Genomic DNA, 24,252 nt, shown 5'->3' on the forward strand with positions numbered 1-24,252 from the left:
CATCCCCAGAATCCATGCTGGATGCAGTGGCAAGCATCCATGATCTCAGTGCCAGAAGAGTAGAGGAAGGATCCTCAGAGCCAGGTGATCTAGTAAAATCTGCAAGCCTTAGGTTCATTTCTCAGTTTAGTACAAAACATATCTCAAGATATAAGGTGGAAGGCACTAAGGGAAGATACCCAAATGTTCTCTGGCCTCCACCTGCATACCCACACACAAGAACATACACATAGCCCCCCCCACACACACACACCACTACCACCACCACCACTACCATCATCTCAAAGACATGAAAATTAAAATACAACACACACACACACACACACACACACACACACACATAAATACTTAGCAGCATTTCCAGAAGTAGGAAACATGAAGTGAAACCTTAGTTACCTTTTAGGAATAAAAATATTTAATTTCTGAGTGTTCATGTGCAGACGGACAAGGCTTTCTACCTATTCAACCCCTTAAAAATAAGGGAGTCTGAAAGCTTTGAAAATGCTAGAGAAGAATGTTCTTTTTCTTGTCTGAGACTGGGTTTCTTTCTTTATTTTGGATGATATTAGATGGTCCCCTAATAGTGCCAACTCCCCATCACTCCCGGCTGCTCCTGAGAGCAGTATCCAGCACCTGTAACAACATCTGTGTTCCTGGCCCCACACTGACCACTGACCGCTCTTCCTCCTCATTCCCTGATCATGGCCATGGCCTTCATCGATGAGGTCCCTTACCTGCCCCTCCCCATCCTAACTGGCCACAGGCTGAATGTGTTTACTTTTCTCCTTCTCCATTCCCTATACATGTGTGTGCGTGAGAGACACACACCTCTCACACATATGGATGCACAGGCAGCCGCACCACTATATTACATTAAGTACCGGTTGTCATGGAAATTCACCATGCTAAATCGGGGCCAGAGAACTTTTGTTTCTTGTGTATACCTTGGGGCCAAGATGTCTCAAACATTATGGCATGTATTTTAAAAATCAAAATAATACAGACGTTTAAAAGTGGTGCTCATGACCCTCCATAGCACAAGCACATCTAAGAAAAGGAATGCATTACTACATCTTACTGTATGCTGAAAAGGATCCAGAACTCAGAGCAAATGAGGTGTCTTTGTCCTCAGGAAGGAAATGGTTGCCCTGAGCAATTCCATCAACATAAATGGTAGAAAATACATTATTGTGTGGCCTTTTAAAATGACAACTTGAATAAATAAGCCAGAATGTTATAGCATCATACTCATAAAACCATGGTTTTCCGATGGAAACAATAAAATAAAACCACCATTTCTGTAGTTTTGAAAAGACTATGTGATATATTTTGGTCCTTGGAATCTCTTTATCTTAGAAGCTAGGAGCCTATTCTAAATAGACCATTGGGCATAGAAAATTAACGTCAGTATCAGTAGTGATAACCAATTTTTCTGTGTATTTCCATGATTCGATGCTTGGATCAGAGCAACCCTAAGATCTTCTTCTCTTTCTGCTGACACAGCAAGGTCCTTTGTTTCAATTAAATCAGAAAATTTACAGCATTTGTGTTAACAGAGTTCAACATTTGGAAAAGATTTTACTATATACCCTTAAATTAAAATACTAAACTGTTTAAATAAGGGCACAGTGAGAACTCATCCAAGCCTTCCCCTTCAGTCTGTCCCTATCCCTGGAACTTGAATTAGTCCTATCACCTTTGCATTTAGAACTTGTGAAGAAACGTTAACTAATAAGTGTAACATTAAGTAACATAAAATATTCACTTTTTAAAAAGCATTGTGGTGTTTTGTACCGAGTTAAATGGCTACAATGTAGCGGTTGTGCTGTATACTACCAGCCTGAATAGCCAGGATTAGAAGCAAGTGTACTGGAAAACACTGGCAACTGTAAAACTACCAGACACCAGGCTCCTTGGCATCCTTTAGTTCGCAAATGCAGGCATTAAATGAACAAAAGAAGCCACCAATCTTTAACTGGTTGTCCTATAGTGACTTACCACATCTTTGCCCCAAGGAAATAATACAGTGAAAGAATCCAAAATCTTCCCACGGGAACCTGCAAGCCTTTCCAAAACTGATGTTCCTCAGAACTGCCACTACTCACACCTCACCGCATACCCCATCAACCAAGCCCAGTGCATTCCTGTAAAGTCTCAGAACCACTCTTGCTGGCAGTTTTCTGGTAGCAATTAAGACCCACTGAGCTTCTACCGTGGCAACAAATGGCCCTCACTACCACTGAGAGATGGGTGCTATTATACAGATGAACGGGCCAAGTGCGGCAGATGCAGAATTCTAACGCATCTGTTCCAGACACAACGCTGTGTCTGAACCAGGCTTCCTCGCCTGCTGTCACCAGTAACTACTCTGGTCTTCCTTAAGTCTCATCAGCCCAGTGCACCCATACACATTGCTCCGTCTCCACAGAAGCAGTGTCTTAGTTAGGGTTTCTATTCCTGGACAAAACATCATGACCAAGATGCAAGTTGGGGAGGAAAGGGTTTATTCAGCTTACACTTCCACACTGCTATTCATCACCAAAGGAAGTCAGGACAGGAACTCAAGCAGGTCAGGAAGCAGGAGCTGATGCAGAGGCCATGGAGAGATGCTCTTTACTGGCTTGCTTCCCCTGGCTTGCTTAGCCTGCTCTCTTATAGAACCCAAGACTACCAGCCCAGAGATGGTCCTACCCACAAGGGGCCTTTTCCCTTGGTCACTAATTGAGAAAATACCCCACAGCTGGATCTCATGGAGGCATTTCCCCAACTGAAGCTCCTTTCTCTGTGATAACTCCAGCTGTGTCGAGTTGACACAAAACCAGCCAGTACACACAGCGAGGGTTATGCGGAGACCCTGAAATCTCCCACCTCACTGCTCATCAATTCACCACCTGCACTGTCTAAGGCAATGCCCAAGCTCTCCCTCCTCAGCCTCCCGAGATGGACCAGGACTTCTTCAGTGAGGGTCCAGATGATCGCTCAGCCTAACTAAACCAAGAGCAGGGTTTCAAGAATCCAATGGACAGACTGCCAGTGGCTTCTGCTGCTCTGCCTAGTGGGGAGCTAACTCAGGCCACCAGCCTGCCCTCTGAATGTTATTTTCTCTTCATAGGTTAGTGCTGTTGTCTGCTCTGGTCAGAGAAGCTTCTCTCTGCAGTGGGCAGTGCACAAACATAGAGCCATAACCGACCGGTGAGCTTGCTGAGACTAAGGGGCAGCTGGAGATTCACCCCTAAGGTGATAGCTATACCAAGCCCTCATGGCTCAGGGTGTATCACAGACAGGGGCAAAGAGAATATCAGAGTCAGGGGCTGGAGAGATGGCTCTTTCAAGGCCCCAAATTCCATACCCAGGCTCACATGGCAGCTCACAACCATCTATAACTCCTGGCTCAGGAGATCTGATGCCCTCTTCTGGCCTGGTTGGGTACTGCAGGCAAGTGTTGTTCATACATCCACAAAACACTCATTTGTATCAAAACACGTGAAATTTTAAAAAGAATATAAGAGCCAGAGCAATGGGTGAGTTGCTGTGCAATTTTGTCTCCTGGGCACAGGACTTGTACTCATAAACTCACACAATGGCAACTATATACAACACGTAGTTGCATAAGATAATCTCGTATGGTGTAGGGAGGGACTCAAGAGATCCCAGCCCTCCATGAGGATTTACTGGCAGTTGGTGGTACCTGGGAAAGAGTAAGACATTTACTTCAGTGGTACAGGTCATGCCATGCACCAGGAAATAAACCCCGCGCATGTTCAGGTGATCAACCCTAAGCAAGCTCATTAAGTCATCATGCATAAAAACGAACACACGTTAACTAAAAGGAAGCCTGACTGGGAAGATAAAGAGAATCAATGTGAGAGAAGGGGACAGAAAGGTAGCTAAGATCCAAACACATTAGACATCATGTGTATGTATGAAACAATAATGAGCCCCTTTACTGTGTGTGATATATATAAATATATGGAAATATATTTATGCTTATATATTTAAATGTTTTATACTTATATGCAATTAATAAGTTAAGTCCTCTGGAAAATAGTAGAAAGCATATGAGAACTTTTTGGTAGTCTTCATAAAACTGAGGTCATAAGACACCACAAAAATGAGCTCACCACAACCCCCCTGACTTCCCTTATCAGCATCCTGCCTCGACATCCACATATATGGAGGGAGAGAGGACTAGGAGAGGTGGTCCTTTGAAAGGAAGGTGACTTGGGCTATGTAACTCTTACAGTGGTATACAATGCACCCCATTCTTATGAACAAGTTCCTGGTTTGTAAGTTTACTGACAGTTCCAAGATCAAATCTCATGGTTCATTTTTAGTCATCTCTGAGCAAAATAAAGTTCCCAACTGAGGTCAAACAAAGCTGTCCCTTTACTTAGTTCATATACAATTGAATGAAACTTTTTTTCTATCAAAGGTGGCTAGCCTCTCTGCCTTTCCTTCACTTCCTTCAAACCAATTACCATGAAGCCACATGACAGATTGAGATCCCAGCTCCCATCAGTGGGAAACACAGTCACCCACCACCTGTGTCAGAAGCAAAGCTAAGTGACCTTCCTGTCCGAGTATGCTGCTTGCTCAGTGTGGGTGGTGGCACACCCTTTTTTCCAGAACGAAACTGTGTTGCCTTCTGGTTGAGGTACTTCTTTGTACAATACACAGCCCATTCTTTGCCAACACAGGAAACACGGAAAGTTTCGGCCCCCAATGTTACAAAGATTATGAAACGGTAAACAAGTATCCTTTTCACAAGCTTTCTTGCTACACTTTTCTCCTGGGGGTTTCCTTGATGATTCCAATGTGTAAAGACCTCCAAAGACACTGCTGTAGCTTTGCCAGTGCTCCTAGAACAGCAAGGCTGTGATGCATTACAGACACAGCACGCTCAGGCTGACTCACCATGCTATGAGTTCAACAATAATGAATCAGCAATAGACATCTACTACAGCTCAAAGCCGAAACACACATAAGACAATTCCATGTTCCTTTGACATATAGGAACATGGAATTTTCATATAAAGAAAATTCATAATGGAAAACTGGGGAAATACTGAATATATTACATAGGATTACTAGCATTACTAACAAGTTGTTAAAATCAATACTGAAAAGGATGGTGGAGGAGCTTATAAGGCCCCACCCCCCTCCCTGCGGGACTATGGTAAATAAGACTATTGGGGGAGGAGTGACATTTTTTTAAGTAGTGTAGCCCTAATCCAGAAAGTAACCTTGAGCAAGAAGTTAACTAAACTAACTGTCTGTCTGTCTGTCTGTCTGTCTGTCTGTCTCTCTCTCTCTCTCTCTCTCTCTCTCTCTCTCTCTCTCTCTCTCATGTGCACACACACATCACATACACCACACACCTGTAGGTGTGATTAAAGTTGGAGAGAAACATATTAGAAATACAGATTTCAGCAGTGGAGTAGGTTACAGAGAGGAAAATGGTGATGAACTCAGCTAAAATCTATCCTAGAAATGATGAAGCTATCAAACATGTTTTAAAATAAGCAAAGGATTTAACAGATAAGGCAAAGGTTGCTGGCCCACAGCCACATAACGCAGGATCCAGAGGTGTTAATTCCTTGACACAAAGCACAAAGCACCTGTCTCAAATGCTATTCTCTAATCAACTATCCCTAGTCAGGAACACTTTTTCTTAGAAGATGAATTTTTGGTACAACTTTTAAGTTGTTATTTTTACGTGTTTTATATATGGTTGCTGCATATCTGCTGGAACTATTTTAGTCTGTCCTCCAATTATTTATTCCCATCCAGATGAAAATTTAAATAAAAACTATCTCCCATTCATCAAGATTGCTTCGGTTTTATTTATGGTACAGCACAGACAAGCTTCTGGGAACAAGAACGTAAAATCCATTATAGTTTCTATTAATAATTATAGTTACTAATTGCTATGAGAACTTTTGGGATATGCTAACATATAGTTAAAGTAAGGCCAGCCCAAAAGCTGCTATAAATAGCCTTGCATGGTCTCACAGAAGTCATGAGAATTTTGTACTATGGAGGGTGGGAAAATGAAAATGTGACTTTCAGATTTGTTAGGCATTGTTAGTATCCACCCAACAGTCAAAGTCAGGAACTGTACACTTACATACATCTTTATAAATCATCTTTTTAATTACTCTTTTGGAATTATCACATTCAGACAATTATAACTCTTAAGGAAATCCCACACATGATTTTTGTTCAGTGACATGTCTGACACTATACAAAGAGAAATAAGGTAGCCCATGGAAATATGAGCACTGGGAAAGAAGGGGGCCTGCCTTAGGTCATGTGGCCAGGGAGAGCTCACTGAGGTTAGAGCTGACTATGGCTGGAATCTCTGAGACCAAGCACGAGGCAATCCTGGGATATGCATGCTAACCAGGAGGACTGCAAATGTAAAATCGCTGAGGTAGTAGAATCCTACCACACTTTAGGAGAGAGATGAAGCCCTCGTGATTTCTGTGGAAGACAGATGAGAAAAAAGACAAATAGGACATCAGAAAAGAAACTGGAGATTGTCACCGCCAAGTCCCGTAGGCCACAGAATGGGATTTCCATCTTTTTCTCTAGGAGACTGAGGAACAAAAGATACAGGTAAAATTACCTTATGATTTATCATTCAAACTCTGGCCACCTTGTTTGTGGAAATGGCAAACTGAATGGAATGCTGGGTAGGAAGCCTGGGGCGGCCTGAGGTAGACAGTATGCAGCAGAGAACAGCACCAGCCTGGTCCTAGCTGGATGCCCAAACCACTGAGCACAAGGCAGAGTCAAGGAGGGTGAGGAGAAGCTGGCTGTGCTAGGCAGGGGCAGACCCAGAGGGCTAGAAAATACAGCTGCAAAGCCTTAGAGTGGGGACCGGAAGGGGCCATTAGACAACGATGAAGAGGGCTGGCTATCTCCAGACAGCAAGTTGTCATGTGGAGAGTTGGGGAGACTCCAGAAGGAGCTTGTGAAGGGATGTCATGATGAAGAGGTTCAGGAAGCTCTGGGCAGACAGCCAAGTGCAGGCATTAAGTCAGCGGTAACAAGCTTAAGCAGAGAACAGTTGTTTGGGAGTTAACGGTGTGTAGATGGCACTTAAAGTGTTAGGACAGATGACATCGCTGGGGAGAAAAGGGCAGATGAAGAGAGAAAGCAGCAAAGACAACCCTGAGTCCTCTGACTCTGTAGTCAGGCAGGCAAGGACCAAATCAGAGCCTCAGAAGTCCACTGAGGATGTGTCAGAGAAAAAAGGACGGTCCACCGTGACAAGCTCTGCCTTGGTCCTGAAAGAAGCCTTGTGACATTTCCTAGTGAACGCTGAGATGGGTTTCTGATAGTACAACTGAAGGCAGAGCCATGTGTACTCTCATAAGTCCCTGAAGGAGGCTAAGAACAAGATCCCTGGTGGTCTAGTGAAGAGCAGTCAGCAGACTAGAAGGTGAGTTCCTGCAAGACAGACAATCAGACTGCACCGTTAACATGCAAGAGACCCAGACACTGGCACAAAACTGCAAAGCCACATAAATTACCTTTAGGCTGGATCATGTGTATGACAGAAGAGCATCTCCATCCACGATGCCCCAGGAAGCCTACTCTGATGTGTTGTTCTAGGAATCTGAATGTAAAATGCAATGGCACATGAAAGGGAAGGGAAGAGAGGGCTCACCCTAACCCCGGGTGAGAGCCTGTACTGTTTCCTGCCATCTGGGGTGCTATCAGCAGCATCCACCAACACCTGAGACAGTGTCATGATTTCCAAGGGTGGGGTTCCTGCTTTCCTTCCAGACATGATCTACCTTCAGTTTGTGAGTTTTAGTCATGTTAGCCATAGTTGGTCTCTGCTTTCAACAGGTAGGCATCCTTTCCTCTCTGAACTACACAGCCCTAGGGCAGCTGATAAAAGTCAAAGGTCACTTAATACTAACACCTGTGTATTCTGGGGGTAACTCTTTCCTTTACATTCTTCTTACTTAATAAAAAGATTCGTTCATCTTAAACTAGCCAAGATAATGGAGACCCTTTCTGAGGGTTTGTTTTGGTTTGGTTTTCTGTGGTAGATGTCTGTTTGGCAGGCTGTCGACCAAGGTCAAGTCCTATGCATCTGAGGCAAGTGTTCTACCACTGGGCTACAGTCTGAGCCCTTGACAGGTTTTAAATTTCGTAGCATTTATACACTATATTCCCAACTATGATAGTTATGTATGCAGCAAGTCTTGTTTACTTCTTTTGAGTAAGGTCTTACTCTACAGCCCATGCTGACTTTGAATATTCACATATCTTCCCTCAGATCTGTGCCACCAGATTATGGGAATTTGTCATCATGTCTGCCAATACAGCCAACTCTCTTGAACTTATTCCTACCTGGCTGGCAGCTGAACCCCTCTCCAGCCCATCTCACCCTACTTCTGAGTTTAACATTTTGAATTCCACATTTGTCTCCCAGCTTATTCCAATTAGCACAATGTGCTCCAAGTCCTTGCATATTATAAACAATTAGATATTCTTTCAAAAGGCTCAAGAGTTTTCCATTAGTTGCCAACTGATCCTGCATCTTGTTGAAGATTTGCTGTCTTATCTGTGGACAAGGATTCCACGCTGCCCACGGTGCTGTAGAAATGCTTGTGGGTGACCATTCTGGGGACAGGAGCTCACTCAGCTATGACATCAATGCTAGGGCCACTAAACATTTCAACAAATGGAGACTTTGCTGTCAACCGTGTTTGCATTCTGTTTCGACAAATACAGATGGCTACCTTCTGGGTACTCATTAGTGATATCAATTTTAAATGTTCATTTACTGTAGTTTCTACATGTTTAAAATAGTTCACAACGAAGTGTCTGTCTGAGGGTGTGTCAACAGTCTAGAATAAGCCATTTTTATTTAAAGGAAATATCTAAAGATATTAACCCTTGCATTTTTAGGTCAGAAATCCTGATAAGCTGCACTGTGCCTTCCTTCCCTACCTACTCGGAGGCTCACAGACTAACCCATCAGAAAATGCCAGCCGCACGCATGGCCTCGTGTGTCAGGCTTGAGAAAAGACACCTACACATGGGACATTTCCACTCTTTATGACATTTTAATAAAGGTGGTTACTGAATCTTGAGTTATTGAAGTTTAATGAGGTCAATTTTTTCTTCTTAGGGAACTTAAAAATGGACTCCAGGCCCTCTACCCCCTGTATATTCCACAAGACAGAATCTGCCCTCTACATTTTGACTTCACTTATAACTAAATGTCGGTCTTAGTCTGATGTCAACCTCCAGGATAAAGGGTTGACAGTGATGATCATGACATGTATGTACTAAAGGAGTCTGAGGCAGGGACAGCTTCTGCTCAGCAGACACAGAGCTTTGTGGTCCTGTCTGGCTCACCTCTCGCCACCCCACTGGAACCTGGAGCTGAGCTCTGACTTTATATCAGAAGGTGAAATTTTTGGAGGCAAGGATAAAAAGATTCGTGTATAAAAATATATCAACCAAGTTAAGTACAAAGCAAATGCACTGGTTCTTCTGTCGCTCTAGGATCTGGACTTGGAACGAACCGCTGACTGACATTGTAGAACCAGCGTTGACTGTGTGGCCAACAAGGTCCCCAGTGTGTGTCATGCCACTCAGCCTCACAGGGTAAGTAACACAGACAGAACTTCCTAAAGAAAGGACTGTGTCACAGATAGGTTTCAACTGTAAATGTAACTTGTATTGCCAGATGTAACTTGTCTCATAGGCTTACTACTGAATCAGCTCACCCTTTCTGGCTCTTTCTGAACTCTGGCTGGCTGGCTCAACTCAGCTGCTCTGGCTCAAACTCCTCTTCTGGCCGACTGATTCAATCTGGCTTCTCGCAGCTTCTCACTGAATTGCTCTGCTTGGCCTCAAACCAACTCTGGCAATTTGTTCTGATCTTCTGGCTCCTTTGTATTCTCTGGCTTCAACTGCCTCTGCATGAACTCACAGATGAACTCAACTTCATTTTACTCATTGAACTAAACGGAACTGTACCAAAATGAACTGAACTGAACTCTACTGCACTGTCTAAATTTAACTGAGCTGCCCTCAATGGTTAGGGATTAAAGGTAAGTGCTAAGGATGTGTCGGCATTCCAGCCAGATCATACAGACCTAGAAGGCCTTTGGATAATGATCCCTTGTCAGAACAATAATGTTGCTAGATTAAAATTCCTTCACATTCAACCAAAATATCCTTAAAAGTCTGTCTCCGCCTAAATTTTTAATATTCTTCAGATATTCAGATCCTATTGGTGAAGCAAACGTTTTACCAAAAAGTCAAATTTTCAAAAGTGTTAAAAACTATATTTAAACAAAAATTTAATTTTTAAATACTTTTTGTCAGCACATTTTGAGGCATGTTAATTCTTTGGAACCACATATGCCAGATGACACCTTTCATCGTGCTTTAGCAGAAAGACAAGTTTGGTCAAACAAGGAATGGTGGACTTGGGGGAAATTCCAGCCATGTTTAACAAAGGTTAGCTTTCTGGTTTGATTTTGCAATCTTTATTTACTGGCTTTATTTTAAAAATAATAAAATTGGCTTCCAATTCTTAGTTTTCTCTTTTTTAAAATGACTTTAATTCCTTCTGTTATTTTCCCTTTCATAAGATAAACATCATTCCCAAAACTAATTGCATAAAGGTATGAGTTCTAGGGCAGGATGGACTAAGAACTATCAATAACAGCATCTAACTCACACACAAATTATTTACTCCTCAGTGACTCAGCTCTGCTTCCATAAAAGGGAAGAGCAAGATGTCCTGGTAAAATCACATGAATTAGTGCACAAAAGGTGTGGGTGTCTGGCACATACTAACCTCTACTTTAAGTTCGGCTGTGATTAGTAGTATTATTGATTATTTAGAAGTTTCTTGAGTTTTTTGTTTTCCAGATAGTATCAGTGCCTGGAATGAGAGTAGAGAGCCATTTGTCTTTTTTCCTTTCTTTCTTTTCTTTCTTTTTATTTTTTATTTTTTTAGTATTTATTTTATTTTTAATTGTGTATGTGTATCTTTGTGTGGGTATGTGCACATGAGTCTCAAGTAGGTGTCTACAGAGAGAGTGTTCTGTCCCCTGGAGCTGAGGCTACAGAGCCTACAGAGACCTGAGTGTGCTGTCCCTGGAGCTAGGTTTATGTTCAGGTTTGAGCACTTGAGTGATAAAAACTGAACACCCATCCTCTGTAAGCACAGTGTGTGCTCTAAACTACTGCGCTGTCTCTTCATTTCCCCAAATCTTTTTACATTTCATTTTTCCTAGGAACTGAGGACCAACTAATTTCCTTCTAGTTCCTACCACAATCAGTGGACGCAACATAGATCATGTTTTGCTGGATGAAAAGACAGGAAGTGTTTATACGGGAAAAGGAAGTGTAAAAAGAACTGGATCTGATCATAGGATTTCTCAGCATTCACAAAGGTGCCTGAACCAAATGGGAGACTGCGTGTTCCTGAAGGTAGGGCAGGAACGTCTGTTTCCTCTGTCAGTATTGAATTCACTGGAGAAAGGCAGGCTTGGATTTGGTCCTGGAGGCTGAGCCAGCCATAACAAACAAGGTTAAAGTTGAGGCAGAACTCACATTTACAACCGTGTCATATGTCTACTGTGTTTTAAATGTCAACAGGATTTACATATGGTGACACTGTACTTTAGAGAGATCAGAAAGCCAGGAAACAGAGCTCAGTGAAAGAAACTTACAACATAAATTGATGGCAAATAAGAAATTCCAGAAATTGGGGTCAGGCAGAGGTTACTTTCCCAAAGTATAAGTGAAGTTGACATAACATGCACATTCTTTGAAACCTGCAGAAATAGCCTATTTTCGGAGATATTCTGAAAGCATACTGCTCCATGAAGTTACCAAAAGTAATTATATGAGAGGATTAGGCTGTTCAGACTTTAATACAAGAAGCACAACCAAGAGATGACAGAAGAGTAATTTCTTGTGATAGAAGCAACCTAAACATTATTTCAGGGCTGGTATAAACAAGGACTGTGAGCATTCTTAGCACATGGCCTTGTGATAATACTACTGCATCCATACCCCACCCCACCAGCAGAGATGGTTACGCACCTGCCGAGTCATTTTCAAGCCCCCCTTCCCCGATTTTATCCAGCTTCCTAGAGATGCCACCCATTCCTATCAGTGAACTAGACTATGTCACAGAGAGACTTGAAAGACATTTTTAACCGGCCACAGAGTTCACCAGAACAAAATGAAAGGGCATTCTAGTGAAAATAATAAACAGACCCCACCATCGTGGCATGACAAGAGTCGAAAACCAGGACTCTCGTCCTCCAGGACAGTCTAGTGAAGAAGATGCCAACTCCACCTGCTGACAGGAGCAGGTTAAGAAACTGATACATTGTGGAATCTGCCCCATACTTCCCTCCAACCTAATGGCCAGCTGTCATTCATATCAGCATTGCTACAGTGATGTAAGAACACACTGGAGAAGTCCTTCCTGGCTAGTGTGGGTTTTATTGTAAATGTTCTCCCCTTCCAATTTACCACTGGACTGCTGTGAACTTAAGCTTCTCCACTCAACCTTTGATCTAGCAACTCTAGTACCAAAATCAGTATTGTTCCATTCTAATCCATCAGAGAGAGATTTCCATTTGAAGACTATTCTACATAAGGTACTATCAAAGTCTACATAGAATTTGATAAATACTGGTGTCTTTATTCTATCATCCTTCTTAGACCACCACCAAGACACATGCCCATTTTTTGAGTGTTATCATAACTATGAACAAACATAATTAATTTAGGAATAGTAAGGTTTTAGTTGGAATTGGCTAGACAAACAAAATTTTCATTGGACCAAAGCTATACTATCAGCTTTTTTATAAATATAGGGAAGTCATGTATTAATTTGGGGTGAGAAGAGGATTCTCATCATACGTACTTGGTAATGAGTACTTGGAATTTCCTTTGAATTTTGTGACTACCCTCAATATGCCTAATTCAGGATTTTCCTTAAAGAGTGACACACAATAGCAAATCAAAATTGGATATGCATGGATGAACAACTTTTTTTTTTCAAAAACAAATTTTTATTAGATATTTTCTTCATTTACATTTCAAATGCTAGCCTGAAAGTCCCCTATACCCTCTCCTTTCCCCTCCCCCTGCTCCCCAACCCACCCACTCCCACTTCCTGGCCCTGGCATTCCCCTATACTGGGGCATATGATCTTCACAAGACCAAGGGCCTCTCCTCCCAATGATACCTGACTAGCCCATCCTCTGCTACATATGCAGCTAGAGACACAAGCTCTGGGGCTACTGGTTAGTTCATATTGTTGTTCCTCCTATAGGGTTGCATACCCCTTCAGCTCCTTGGGTACCTTCTCTAGCTCCTCCATTGTGAGAAAAGTTTGGAGCTGAAATGGAAAGAAGGACCATCCAGAGACTGCCCCACCCGGGGATCCATCTCATAAACAGCCACCAAACCCGGACACTATTGCATATGCCAGCAAGATTTTGCTGACAGGACCCTGATATAGCTATCTCTTGTGAGGCTATGTCAGTGCCTGGCAAATACAGAAGTGGATGCTCACAGTCATCTATTGGATGACAACTCTTATCTGTTGCTGTCCCCTCGAATATAGGGTAAGCATGCCAGGTGCAAAAACTGCTATCGGTAATACCTATCGTGTATTTTCAAAATAGCTGCGATTCTGAAATAAGATTAGACTTAGAAATGGGGACTAGGGTTCGGGTGTAACTTGGCACTAGAGGGTCTACCTGCCTTTGCTTCTGATTCTGCATACTGACTAGGGTGAGGAGAGTAGCTCACTCAGAATTAAGTAATTATGGCTTGCAAACTCTGAGAGATTTATACAGTAAAAAGGGAGCTACTTTTCTACTGGGAATGAACAATCAACAGTTTAAAAAATTATGCCATAAGGCCTGTGAATGTCATGAAAATATTTGATATTCTAAGGCACCATGCGCCCACTTCAGTCACTGCAAATGATCAGTGACTATAACTTGGGATGTAAATATCAAGGATCATGTATAATGTATGTGACATCTTTCACATTATACATGGTACTTAGAGCACACAAAAGGAGGACTCATGGGTGGAAATTTGAAGTGGAGAAAGAGAATACAAAAAAGCAGTTATGGGGGAGAAAAAAATAAAGAGGAAACAGGAAGCTGTAATGGGAAGAAGAAAGGCAAGTGGGAACTGGTAAGAGAAACCAGGGAGCAAAGGTAGCAAGAGCCAGAAGGGGAGCACTGTGTTATAAGCTGCCTGACTTCTTGGGCCCCTCAGCCTGTGGGCAGTGATCCCCACCAATAAGTGGTGCTATTTCAAACCTCTGCCAGCTTAGCAGACTAAAAGAAGTCCTTTAATCAATAGAACTTAATTAAAAAAAAAAAAGCTTTGTTTGCCTAAAGGAAGCTGATTTAGCATTAAAGGTATACTGGAGTTTTAAATGTTCTCCTGGGCAGAACCTTGTACCCTCAGACTGTTTCCTACATTTGAATCCTACCAGGCATAGATCTTAAAGGAAAAATTAGATGTACGGTCTTCAAGAATCTCATATTTTAAAAAAACTTAATCAAGCATCGTGTAGAAAATGCTTTCAAGAAGCTCCCCCCCCCCCCCCCCCGCCTGGAGGATCTGGCCAAGGTGTGGTCTTCTACTCTCCAAACTGCTTCCCAAAGACGGGAGCTTCATGGGGAATGGCCTATGAGCAGACTTTTTAAGTCATGCACCATCTTTATTTTTTAACATTTTATTTTATTTTAAATTATGTGTCATCGAGGGTTGGGGTGGGGGGCATGCATGTGACTGCAGGTGCTTCCAGATGTGCTTGTCAGCTTCCTCTGGTAGACAGAGCTAGGGTTCCTGGGGGCTGCGAGCCCTTGATGTGGGTGCTGGGAACTGACCTCAGGTTCTCTGCAAGAGCAGTCTGGACCCTTAACTTCTAAGCAGTGCTTGGTATTTAAAAATTAATCTAAATTTCTAAAATATGCAATATACTCTATAAACTTTTTTACTTTTGCTCACAATGGATGAGATTGAAATTATATTTTGGGTTGAAATTATATTTAAATTTGATTACTTTATTAATGAGTCTAAGATCAGGTGATATAGATTAATGTCTTCATGTAAATGAAAACTTTGATCAATTGGCTTCCTTCCTACCTGCTTTGTCAGTCATGTGACACGAGCATGGGCCTCTCTCCCTGGCTCACAGGACCTCACACACTTAGTCTCAACGCACCACACCCTCTTTCTTTTCTGGACTGAGTGAACAGAAGCCCAATTATTCTGTTTCTGCAAAACATACGAGTCTTTACAAATCCTCTCAATTCCAAATCTTCACAAAATCCTGGTCCCTCAGTTCATGGTTTTCAGATGTGAAGCTTCGCTGAAGTGAAAGGTTCTACCTCAGCAAATAGTTGGGAAGATTAAAGATGTAATGAGTCCAATTAATTAAAGTTAACAATTATCCAAAGTAGCATTATAGATTATCAGAATGAAATTGTAGCCTAATGTGTAATCGTTCCAAAGTTAGGCTTACAGATGATCCTATGAAGTCGGCCAACTCTCAAGAATAGGAAAAGAAACAACAACAACAAAAAAAATCACTCTTAAATGTTTCCTTTTAACTGTATCAATCAGTGGAAAGTCTGGAATCCACTTGTACTTATTTGAGAAACCTGTTAAAATATCCAACATCCTCTTAGAGATAAAAAGAAATGTTTATTGGAGTAAGGCGGTTTGTGACTATAGAGGTACAAGCATCTTTTATTTTTAACATCTAAATAAAACAGTCATTCAAAATAAACATTCACAAAAATGAAGGTATTATTCTAAGTTCTGTGGTGCTATGCATGGACTCGAGTTCTGCCCAGGCTAGAGGCTTTAGATTAGCATTCCAAACACCTGGGCTTTTTTTTTTTTTCCAGCTTGAGACTGGAACACACAGAATATAAATTGGACAAAGTAGGATTTATATGATTTCAAAAAAATATGAACCACACCAGTAAACTATGAGTGGAATAAACCGAGGAGAGTAAGATAAAATATGTAACAAGTGAGACAGAATTCTCTAAACATCCAATTTGCACAGACATATGTGCACAGGGCACAGGTGTGCTTCACTTAGGAACTGCATGTGATGGATACATGTGCTGATTCCAGACTCTAACATAACCAGGAAAAGTGGCCACACACCAATCAACAATAGTTACATTAGCAATCGGAAATCACTTTCATTCGAATAGTAACATCATTCCCTTAAAGGGAGCTAAGCCTGGGGTGTATTTTCAAACTAAGTCTAAGACAGACTGTATTCTGTACTTTAAAGGCCACTACATCATGCTTTCTTTGAAAAAAAAAAATGAACAGCAACCAGTTGGCTGCTGAGCACATTTCCCTACAAAGTAGTAACTTTAATTATTACAACAAAGCAGCCCTAGCACATCGCCCTGATTATGCCTTTTAAAGGGGAATGTTCAGTTTGGGCCTTAGGAAATTGATTCTCCTGCTTTCCCAACAATGTCACTTGTGAAAAAATGATGGAGTAGAAAAATGGAATTAAAAAAATCACCGATAGTAATGTTGAGTCAACAAAGTGCAGAGCAATGCTCCTTGTCCACCATCGCCAATTCGATTTTACTGCAGACATGTTCTTACTGCTGGTTCCTCCCTTCAGTCGGGTATTGCTGAGCCTATTTCTCATGGCTAATGAAACACTTCCTCTGCTTTATGCTACCAAAAGAACAGGGATTCCATCTCCATATCATGGTAAATTGCCTTCTGAAGGCTGAGGCATTAGGGCAGGCTCATGTGCTTTGCTCTACAATGCTCTTAGAGGATGCCTAGCTTCACAATGGTGACCGTGTAGTCTGTTACATGGTGGGCAGGTTCTTATCTGACATGAATTCCAAGATGTGGAAAAGGTTTTCTGTCCCAAAGCAAATTATCTGCTTTCCCAAAGATATTAGCTGTCCTAAGCAAAGAAGAATAAACATCTTTCTGAAGTTTTAAGTAAAACTGGAAGAAAGTAACATTCAAAATTCTCTGTAAATTAACCGGACAACAGGAAAGGGGGTTGCGAAGACATGGTATTAGCCACCTCCGGTTGTTTGTGAAGAAGAGGTATGATCACAGGGAGCCGGCTGCAGACGCCAGCTCAGCCCCAACACGTCTCACAGAACTGAGCTGGTCCCGAGAAGAAACAGAGCATCCCTGGGTGTGGCAGGGGACAGAGATGGCTCTGTGACTGAACCACTTAGACGGAACCACTTTCCTCTTCCAATTGTTTGGGAATTTCTACAAAAAAGTCTCAGATTTGAAGTCTAGAAATCCCATTGGGAAGTTGAGTGCATCTTTGGATAGCAGAAAACTAAAGCATTCAAATTCTGAGGCCTTTCTAACTCAACACTAACGGGTTACCTTTTTGCTCAACGATGTCCTGTGGTGTATCCATGAGAAGAGATCATAGTTTGTCTATGACTAACAATGCCATAAAAAGCCTTCCTGTATAACAGAATTTAAAACAAATAGGAAGGAGATCCTGACTCTCACCGTTTGTTATGTATGCGATAGAAGCTCATTAAATGAGCAGATTTACTACTTACTGTTAGAAATCTTGACATTTCTATCACAGGCTTAGACTCTTTAGCACTGTATTACTCAAAGACTTTCCACAGAGATCTTTAAATAAATATAATTCATACAAGAATGTGTGACTTTGGACCACTTGTATTATACACTGCCACACAGCCCAAGCCTCAGAGAGGAGCTGACATCGCCATTAACCGTCTATGGTGGGTGCCGTTCTACTCACCAGCTCTATCTCAACACAGTCGTAAGGGGGAAAGAAAAAGGAAAAAAAAACCTCAAAACTACCAGCTCTCCACCCAAATGCCATTCATCCAAATCCCCGAGCTTGATGGAAATCTAAGACAAACTCGTTTTTCCTGACATGAGTGCTGCATTTAAAAGGTTTAGAAGGCTAGAAAGAGATTCCCAAGCCCATATTTTACAGATTTCCTTACGTAAGTAGGCTTTTGATCAAATGACCTCCTCCTGCTTTCAACATTCATCAAAATGAGTCAACCACAAATGTATTTATTATGTTTTCCTATAGTGAGTCAATTCTTACAGATGCTATTTTTTTCATTTCCAAAGGTTTAATAATTAAAAAGCCACATATATGTATAATTTCAGTTTTAAGCATTTCTCCTACCTGTAGAGCATTTTATAGGAAAAACACTGAAGGCCTAGAGTTATACAGCTGGTTCCCAAAGCTTAAACTTTGATACAATATTTAATAGGAATTTAAAATGGCATTACTCTAATAATTTGACCTTTCAAGTTACATGATAAAATCCCTCCATCTTTTCTGGTGGCATAAGAGAGGTTCTGGGGACCTGTTCCCTACAATGTCCAGTCTGAAAGAATGCATTCATTCCCCTCTTTTCAGGCTTAGTGACATGACTGCAGTCAGGCTGTGGTTCATCTGCCAACTTTACAGCAAACCCAAAAGCTGTAGATGGTTATTCTCAGTCTCACTGATACTCCCTTCAGCAGTGATGTACAAAGGGTCTGTGTGGTGGGGGCTGATGCGGCTCTGTCATCAGAGACACCCCTCACAGCTTGACAGGAGCACCTTTTAGACCAGCATTCACTCACTCACCGACTAGCGGCTCTCACAGATAACCAGCTACACGTCTGCTAAGGGGCACGCCAAGTGACCACTGTCTCAGTCAGTCTGTAGGTTAGGTCTGGGTGGTCACCACACTGGCGTTCCTTTCACTGCAAAGATTTCCATGATCTCAGAAAAAGCACCAGATAACTGTTGGGAAGGGAACACGTACAAGCAAACCCTTTTATTTAAAGGACTAGTTACAGAAATTGATTTCCTAAAATTAAATTATGAAATTGCAGGAACAAGGCTGCCACCCCTCTGAGGAAGTTGTTAAAGCCACTGGTGTAAATATCTAGGATGAACAGACTCAGCCAAAGCCATTTGGAGGTGGGTAGGAAGGTTTTACTGAAACAGAAAACTCTTTAGCATTTTTACAAAATTTTCACTCCCAAATCTATGTGAAATGCCAGCCACCTTCTGCTCTGTCAACACCTGTAGCCTATTACAGACAGCACCCTTGGGATGGCATGAGTTCACTCAATGATAGTTTATGTCATTGGGTATAAATATTTTATGGAAATTTTCCAATTTAACATTTCCTATCATTAAGAAGTCCCAGAATGAAGACAGAAAGTACACATGGTTTATCTCCCACATATTTCACTTGATTAAAAGTATATGGACTACACTAAATTGCTCTTCTTGTAGCTAATTTTTATTTTTGAGTAATGTTTTAACCTCGATGAAGGACTGCATACTACATTAAATTACTCTTCTTGTTGCTAAAATTCAACTTTGCAGTAATGTTTCACCTCGATGAAGGATTGCATACTGATCCCTTAGGAGAGGGATCGCCTTTGTGGGGAGAAGCTTGTAGGTCCTGCCAGGGACTTAAAGCTGTGCAGATACAAGTGATTAGTAAGCATCGCCCAGACAATGCTAACAACAGCAAGCACCAAGCTAAAAGTATGAAGGGGATGACAGAAATCATCAATCACTGATATTTTAAACGACTCTTTAAAAGAATAAAGGGTTGGAAACAGCCGCTCTGTTTCTTGAGGACAGATCACTAGGGACTCCTGGCTGCAGAGCAGCGGGAACTTTTAACTGGCCGCCGGCATGGGCAGCCACCGACCAAAGTGCTCCAATCTGTCGGCAGCTGGCCGGCAAAACCCAGTGACAACCCCAGCGCCACCTGGGGACCCACCAAGGAGGACCCAGAACAGGACAAAAGTCTGGTATCTAAGTACTGGGGTTAGGAAAACACGATGCGCAGGTTCGGCAGCTGCAGGGAGTGAAGGGGTGGGGGACAGCAGTACCAAAAGCTTGTGTGGCCTGTCACATAAGCACCAGTTTATGTGTTAGGGGACAGTTGAAATCCCAACTCAGGACTCCATTCTCCACTAACTTTGTTCTCTCTCCCCAGGCAGCGCACCCCGCTGAGGTAGGAGGTTGTCCCGGTCTCCGGCCGGCTGGCCCCTGGGAAGAAGGAAAAGGATGGAAAGATGCGCTCGCGGGCCACCGTGGCGCCGTAGGGATGCCGTGGTGGTACCTACCATGGTATTCCTGTCCCGGTACGTAGTAGGTGGGGTTGCCCGCAATGTGCAGGGAAATGAGCACCTCGCCCTGCTCCCCATCCCCTTCCAGCTCCCCGTGGTGGGTGCACAGGAAAAAGAAAGGCGAGAAGCGCGGGTAGTAGCCGGTGGCCGCGCGCGCCCTCAGCGTCGCCAGCAGCAGCAGCACGGCCAGGACGAGAGCCCGCGGCGCCCAGCAGCCGCGCTCCATGCCGCCGCGCTCCGTGCCGCCGCGCGCCCCGCGCGCTCTCTCATCCACTTTCGGAGGCACCGGCACGGAGGAGCCGCGTGCGGGGAAGGCGAGCCGGCGGCGGGCTCGAGCCGAGCGGGTCCGGGCAACCGAGCCCGCGGGGGGAAGTTAGCGGGAGACCGAGGCTCCCGAAGTTACTTTGGGCCGCCGGAGCGAGAGCGCGGGGGGAACCGGGGCCGCGGGCGCCGAGAGCGCGTCGTCCGCCTCCGAGCGCCGCCGCCGCCGGTGTGCACGCGACGCCCCTCGGCCGGGCTTGGGAAAGTGCCCGCCCCCTCCGCACCTTCTTAAAGCCCCGGGCGCCGCCCCCTCCCCCGCCGCCGCCACACGTGTCCCAGCCGCGCCCCCGCCCCCGCGCCCGTCCCCGCCCCCTCGGGCTTGCCCGCACCTCGGGCTGTGCCCGGAGCACACGCGCGCCTCCCGCCCACGGCCCGCTCCGCCCGGAAGGGCAGGGCTGCTCGGCCGCTGCGCGAACGAGAGCGGCCAGAGACCGACGGGCTGCCCCGGGGAACCGGAGCCCCGGGCTCACGGCTGCCCGTTCTGCGAGGACGCGCGGGGAAGCCGAGGGCGGCGGGGACCGCGCTGTTCTTTGTCTACGCCGGCTGCAACCCTCGCCCCTCGGGGCCCGCCGCCCCCCAGTCCCCACGGCCAGCGCTTGTCCTGGGGACCCTCCCGTCAGTGGCCCCAACCGCGACGGTGCCCCGCGCGCGCGAGCCCTTTCCAGTCAGGCCTCGCGGCCCCGTCGCTGCCCCGGCCCGGGTCTTCAGTGGCAGCCAGGCTGAAAGGGAGATTGGGTGACGGTGCGATTGCCACCTGGAGTGGTGCGGGGCCAGATCGTCGGGCTTCTCGGCCGTGGGGATTGTGGTGAGGGGACCCGACAGGCGAGCTTCGCCGGACTCTGTATTTACGCGTTGCTAGGGGATTCCTCGGACGGAGATGGGGGTAGTAAATTTTAGGTCCGAGTTTATTACTTCTACATGTCATGCATGACCACTGTCACTGGGGTGGGGGAGGGGAAGGCATGCAGAGGAGTGGCTGGCAGCAGCAATGAAACCGGCGTTAATGAGCTATCTCACGCAGGACTGCGGGCAAGTGAAACCATCCAGAAGCACGTTTTTTAACCGAGCACCGCTGGCAGGAGCCCCGAGGCACCCAGAGACGGGAGAACAGAGCTGCCAGGTTTTAATGCATTTCTCCAGGCTCAGCACCAAGCCAAAATAAGCCTTGCTTGTAAAGAAACCAGGAAACTGTAATGTCAGAAATGGTAGTCTTTGCCTGAGTTTGGGAGAAGGGCGTCAGAAGGCAAGATCCAAAGGGAGACCTCTGTGGTAATTTCATTGCAAAAGATTTTTTTTTTTCTGCCACATTCACAGTTTCAGCAGATAGGAAGGACCTAACTGCCTGTTGGTCTCCATTACTTCCAATCCTCCCAAAGTTCAACAGCACACATATTCATACACGCGACTAATATTACACTAGAGCAAAGTGCCATGCAGGCTGCACAGGCTTGTAGATCATTAGCCTAATGTAATCCTAACACCACCACCGGAAGAAGCAAAACTTCCCCCATTTCACAGGGGAGAAATCAGAATAGCTTGCCCCAAGTAAGACGAAGGCTGACTCTAAAGATGCCTGGCCTGCCACTGTCTACAGCCCGAGCTCGAGCTCGGGAGGAAACCAGCACGACCGGACCACCTACTTTGGGCAGGCCCAGGAGACACCTGCCTCCTCCTCCAGCCTAGATTAGCTTCGGTTTAGCTGCAGCAGCCATTATGATAAAGCTTGGCCAGAGCAGCTGTTTACATTCAAATTCAAATTCTTCAGTCACATTAACCACATTTTAAAATAACCCACAGCTACATATGGCTAGCAGGTATTGAATCAATGCAGACTTACAGCACTGTCATATACAGAAGAGAAAAGGCCAATGTGAGGTCTAGCCATTCAGTTACATTTGCCAACTACCTCCTATACACCAAATGGCTGGATGCCATGCTCTGAGCTGTAGCCGACATGTGCTGGACCACATGGAACTCAGAATCTAGTGCTGGGAGAGGGTAAATTCAAACAGTAGGAGAAAATTACTTCCAATGGAGGTAAATGTTAGGCAAAAGCAAAACAGAAATATATGATTTACAGGGCAAAGAGCGTGCCCTCCACCGAGACGTCAGGAAAAGCTTCCCTGACAGAGTGCAGGGAGAGCTGGGACTTTTCAGTGTAGAAGACCCTGTGAACATGTGGGCATGTGGGAAGAACACTGCGGCCAGGAAACCAGAGTCCAAAGGCCCTGAAGCAGCACTGTGCTTGAACATGCAAGGCTCAGGAAAGGCAGCGGAAAAACAGGAAGGATGCTGGGGGCTGAAGCAACAGATTCGGAACACCTGGTGATGGGGAAACTCGGGCCAGAGATGATGTGAGGAAAATGCCAAAAGTTAGGTTTGTGGCTTCTCGCCAGCTTTTAAATACATACATATACAATAAAGTATTTAATTTATAGCACAGTTTCTAGCTCATTCTTTAGTTCACCACATGCTAATTGAACAACTATGGTATGCAAAACCCTTTGTTAAGCTCAGGGAAAAAGCAGTTCCTGCCCTGTGGATGTTCCCTTTCAGTGGGAGAGACAGATATCTATTACTATGATCAATTATAGTTACAAAATTGATACATAGTCTTGGAAAAAAGAGGGCAGCATTGGCTTAAGTGAGGAAGGCGCTGACTCTAACAATCTACAAGAAGCTGACTTAATAAAGAAGAAGGTATCTCTGGTGGGGGTGAGGAGGGAGGGCAAAGCATCTCTGTGCAAGAAAGAACTTGGCAGAAAGGAGATGAGAGCTCTTGACACTGGTGCAGATGGAGGAGCTACCAGTGCAAGCAGTGCCAATTGCTGTGGGATTTGTCTCTCAGTGAAGAGTGTGGTCTTTATCCTGAAGATAAGGGTGGGGCAGGGAAGACATGGTAAGCCAGTGCCCATTGTGGTCATTGCATGCACCTAAAAGAGCAATCCCATTATACAGCAGTGAAAGTAGATGCCAGGGATAGGTGAGACTGCAACCAGTTAATGCAGGAGTTAATGATTCACAAAGATGAGGGGAAAGAAACTGAGAAGCACCGGGGTCCACACCTATGGGCCTGGGTAACAGCTTGGGTGATGGGGTTGGAGATGGAAATAAAGGGGACAGATGTGTTTAGGACCACTGACTATGCTCAAGCTTTGCTCTTTTGGTAAGTTGTGGCCACCAGGGAAGCTAATTTTTTTTAAGTCTTTTGGTTTTTTTTTAAGTGAAATAAAGTAAAATAAACATATCAATGAAGTGTAAAAGAAACATTAAGTATAAAGTGTGACCTAGTCATTTGAGCTGGAGAGATGGTTCATTGGTTAAGAACACTGACTGTTCTTCCAGGTGAACCAGAGTTCAGCTCCCAGAACCTACATGATGCTCGTGTCTGTTCCAGGAGATTTGCCGCCCTCTTCTTACCTCTGCATGTGCCAGGCATACAAGTGGTTCACAGACACACTATGGGCACAGATAAAACAGTAAGTTATTTTTACACAGTGTCATGGAGTACCCTGGGTAAGCTGCATCCACAAAGCATTAGACAGCAGTTTCCAAAGCCATTTGAACAATCACTCTTCCCCAGGGCATGGAGTGGACTTTCAGCAGGGTGTTTGGGTTGATTTTTTTCTTTTGCCTGTTATTAAATTTTATACAAATGGAATTATACATTACATTTTATTTCATATCTGGCTCAAAGATCATGGCTGTGAGAATATGCTATTGCATATGGCA

The 24,252-nt window shown here is 44.1% G+C and overlaps 1 protein-coding gene across 2 annotated transcripts in view; it reads right to left on the reverse strand.

The window, feature by feature from the left end:
• Reln (reelin) overlaps positions 1-20,722 on the reverse strand; it is a 460,252-nt gene extending 439,530 nt beyond the window's left edge. For both annotated transcript variants that reach the window (NM_001310464.1, NM_011261.2), the window contains exon 1: positions 20,197-20,722. In NM_001310464.1, the coding sequence (NP_001297393.1) occupies positions 20,197-20,425 (229 nt within the window). In that variant the 5' untranslated portion in view covers positions 20,426-20,722. The remainder of the gene's footprint in view (positions 1-20,196) is intronic.
• Between the last annotated feature and the right edge of the window lie 3,530 nt (positions 20,723-24,252).

Source organism: Mus musculus, chromosome 5 (genome assembly GCF_000001635.26).
Source record: "Mus musculus strain C57BL/6J chromosome 5, GRCm38.p6 C57BL/6J".
NCBI lineage: Eukaryota > Metazoa > Chordata > Mammalia > Rodentia > Muridae > Mus > Mus musculus.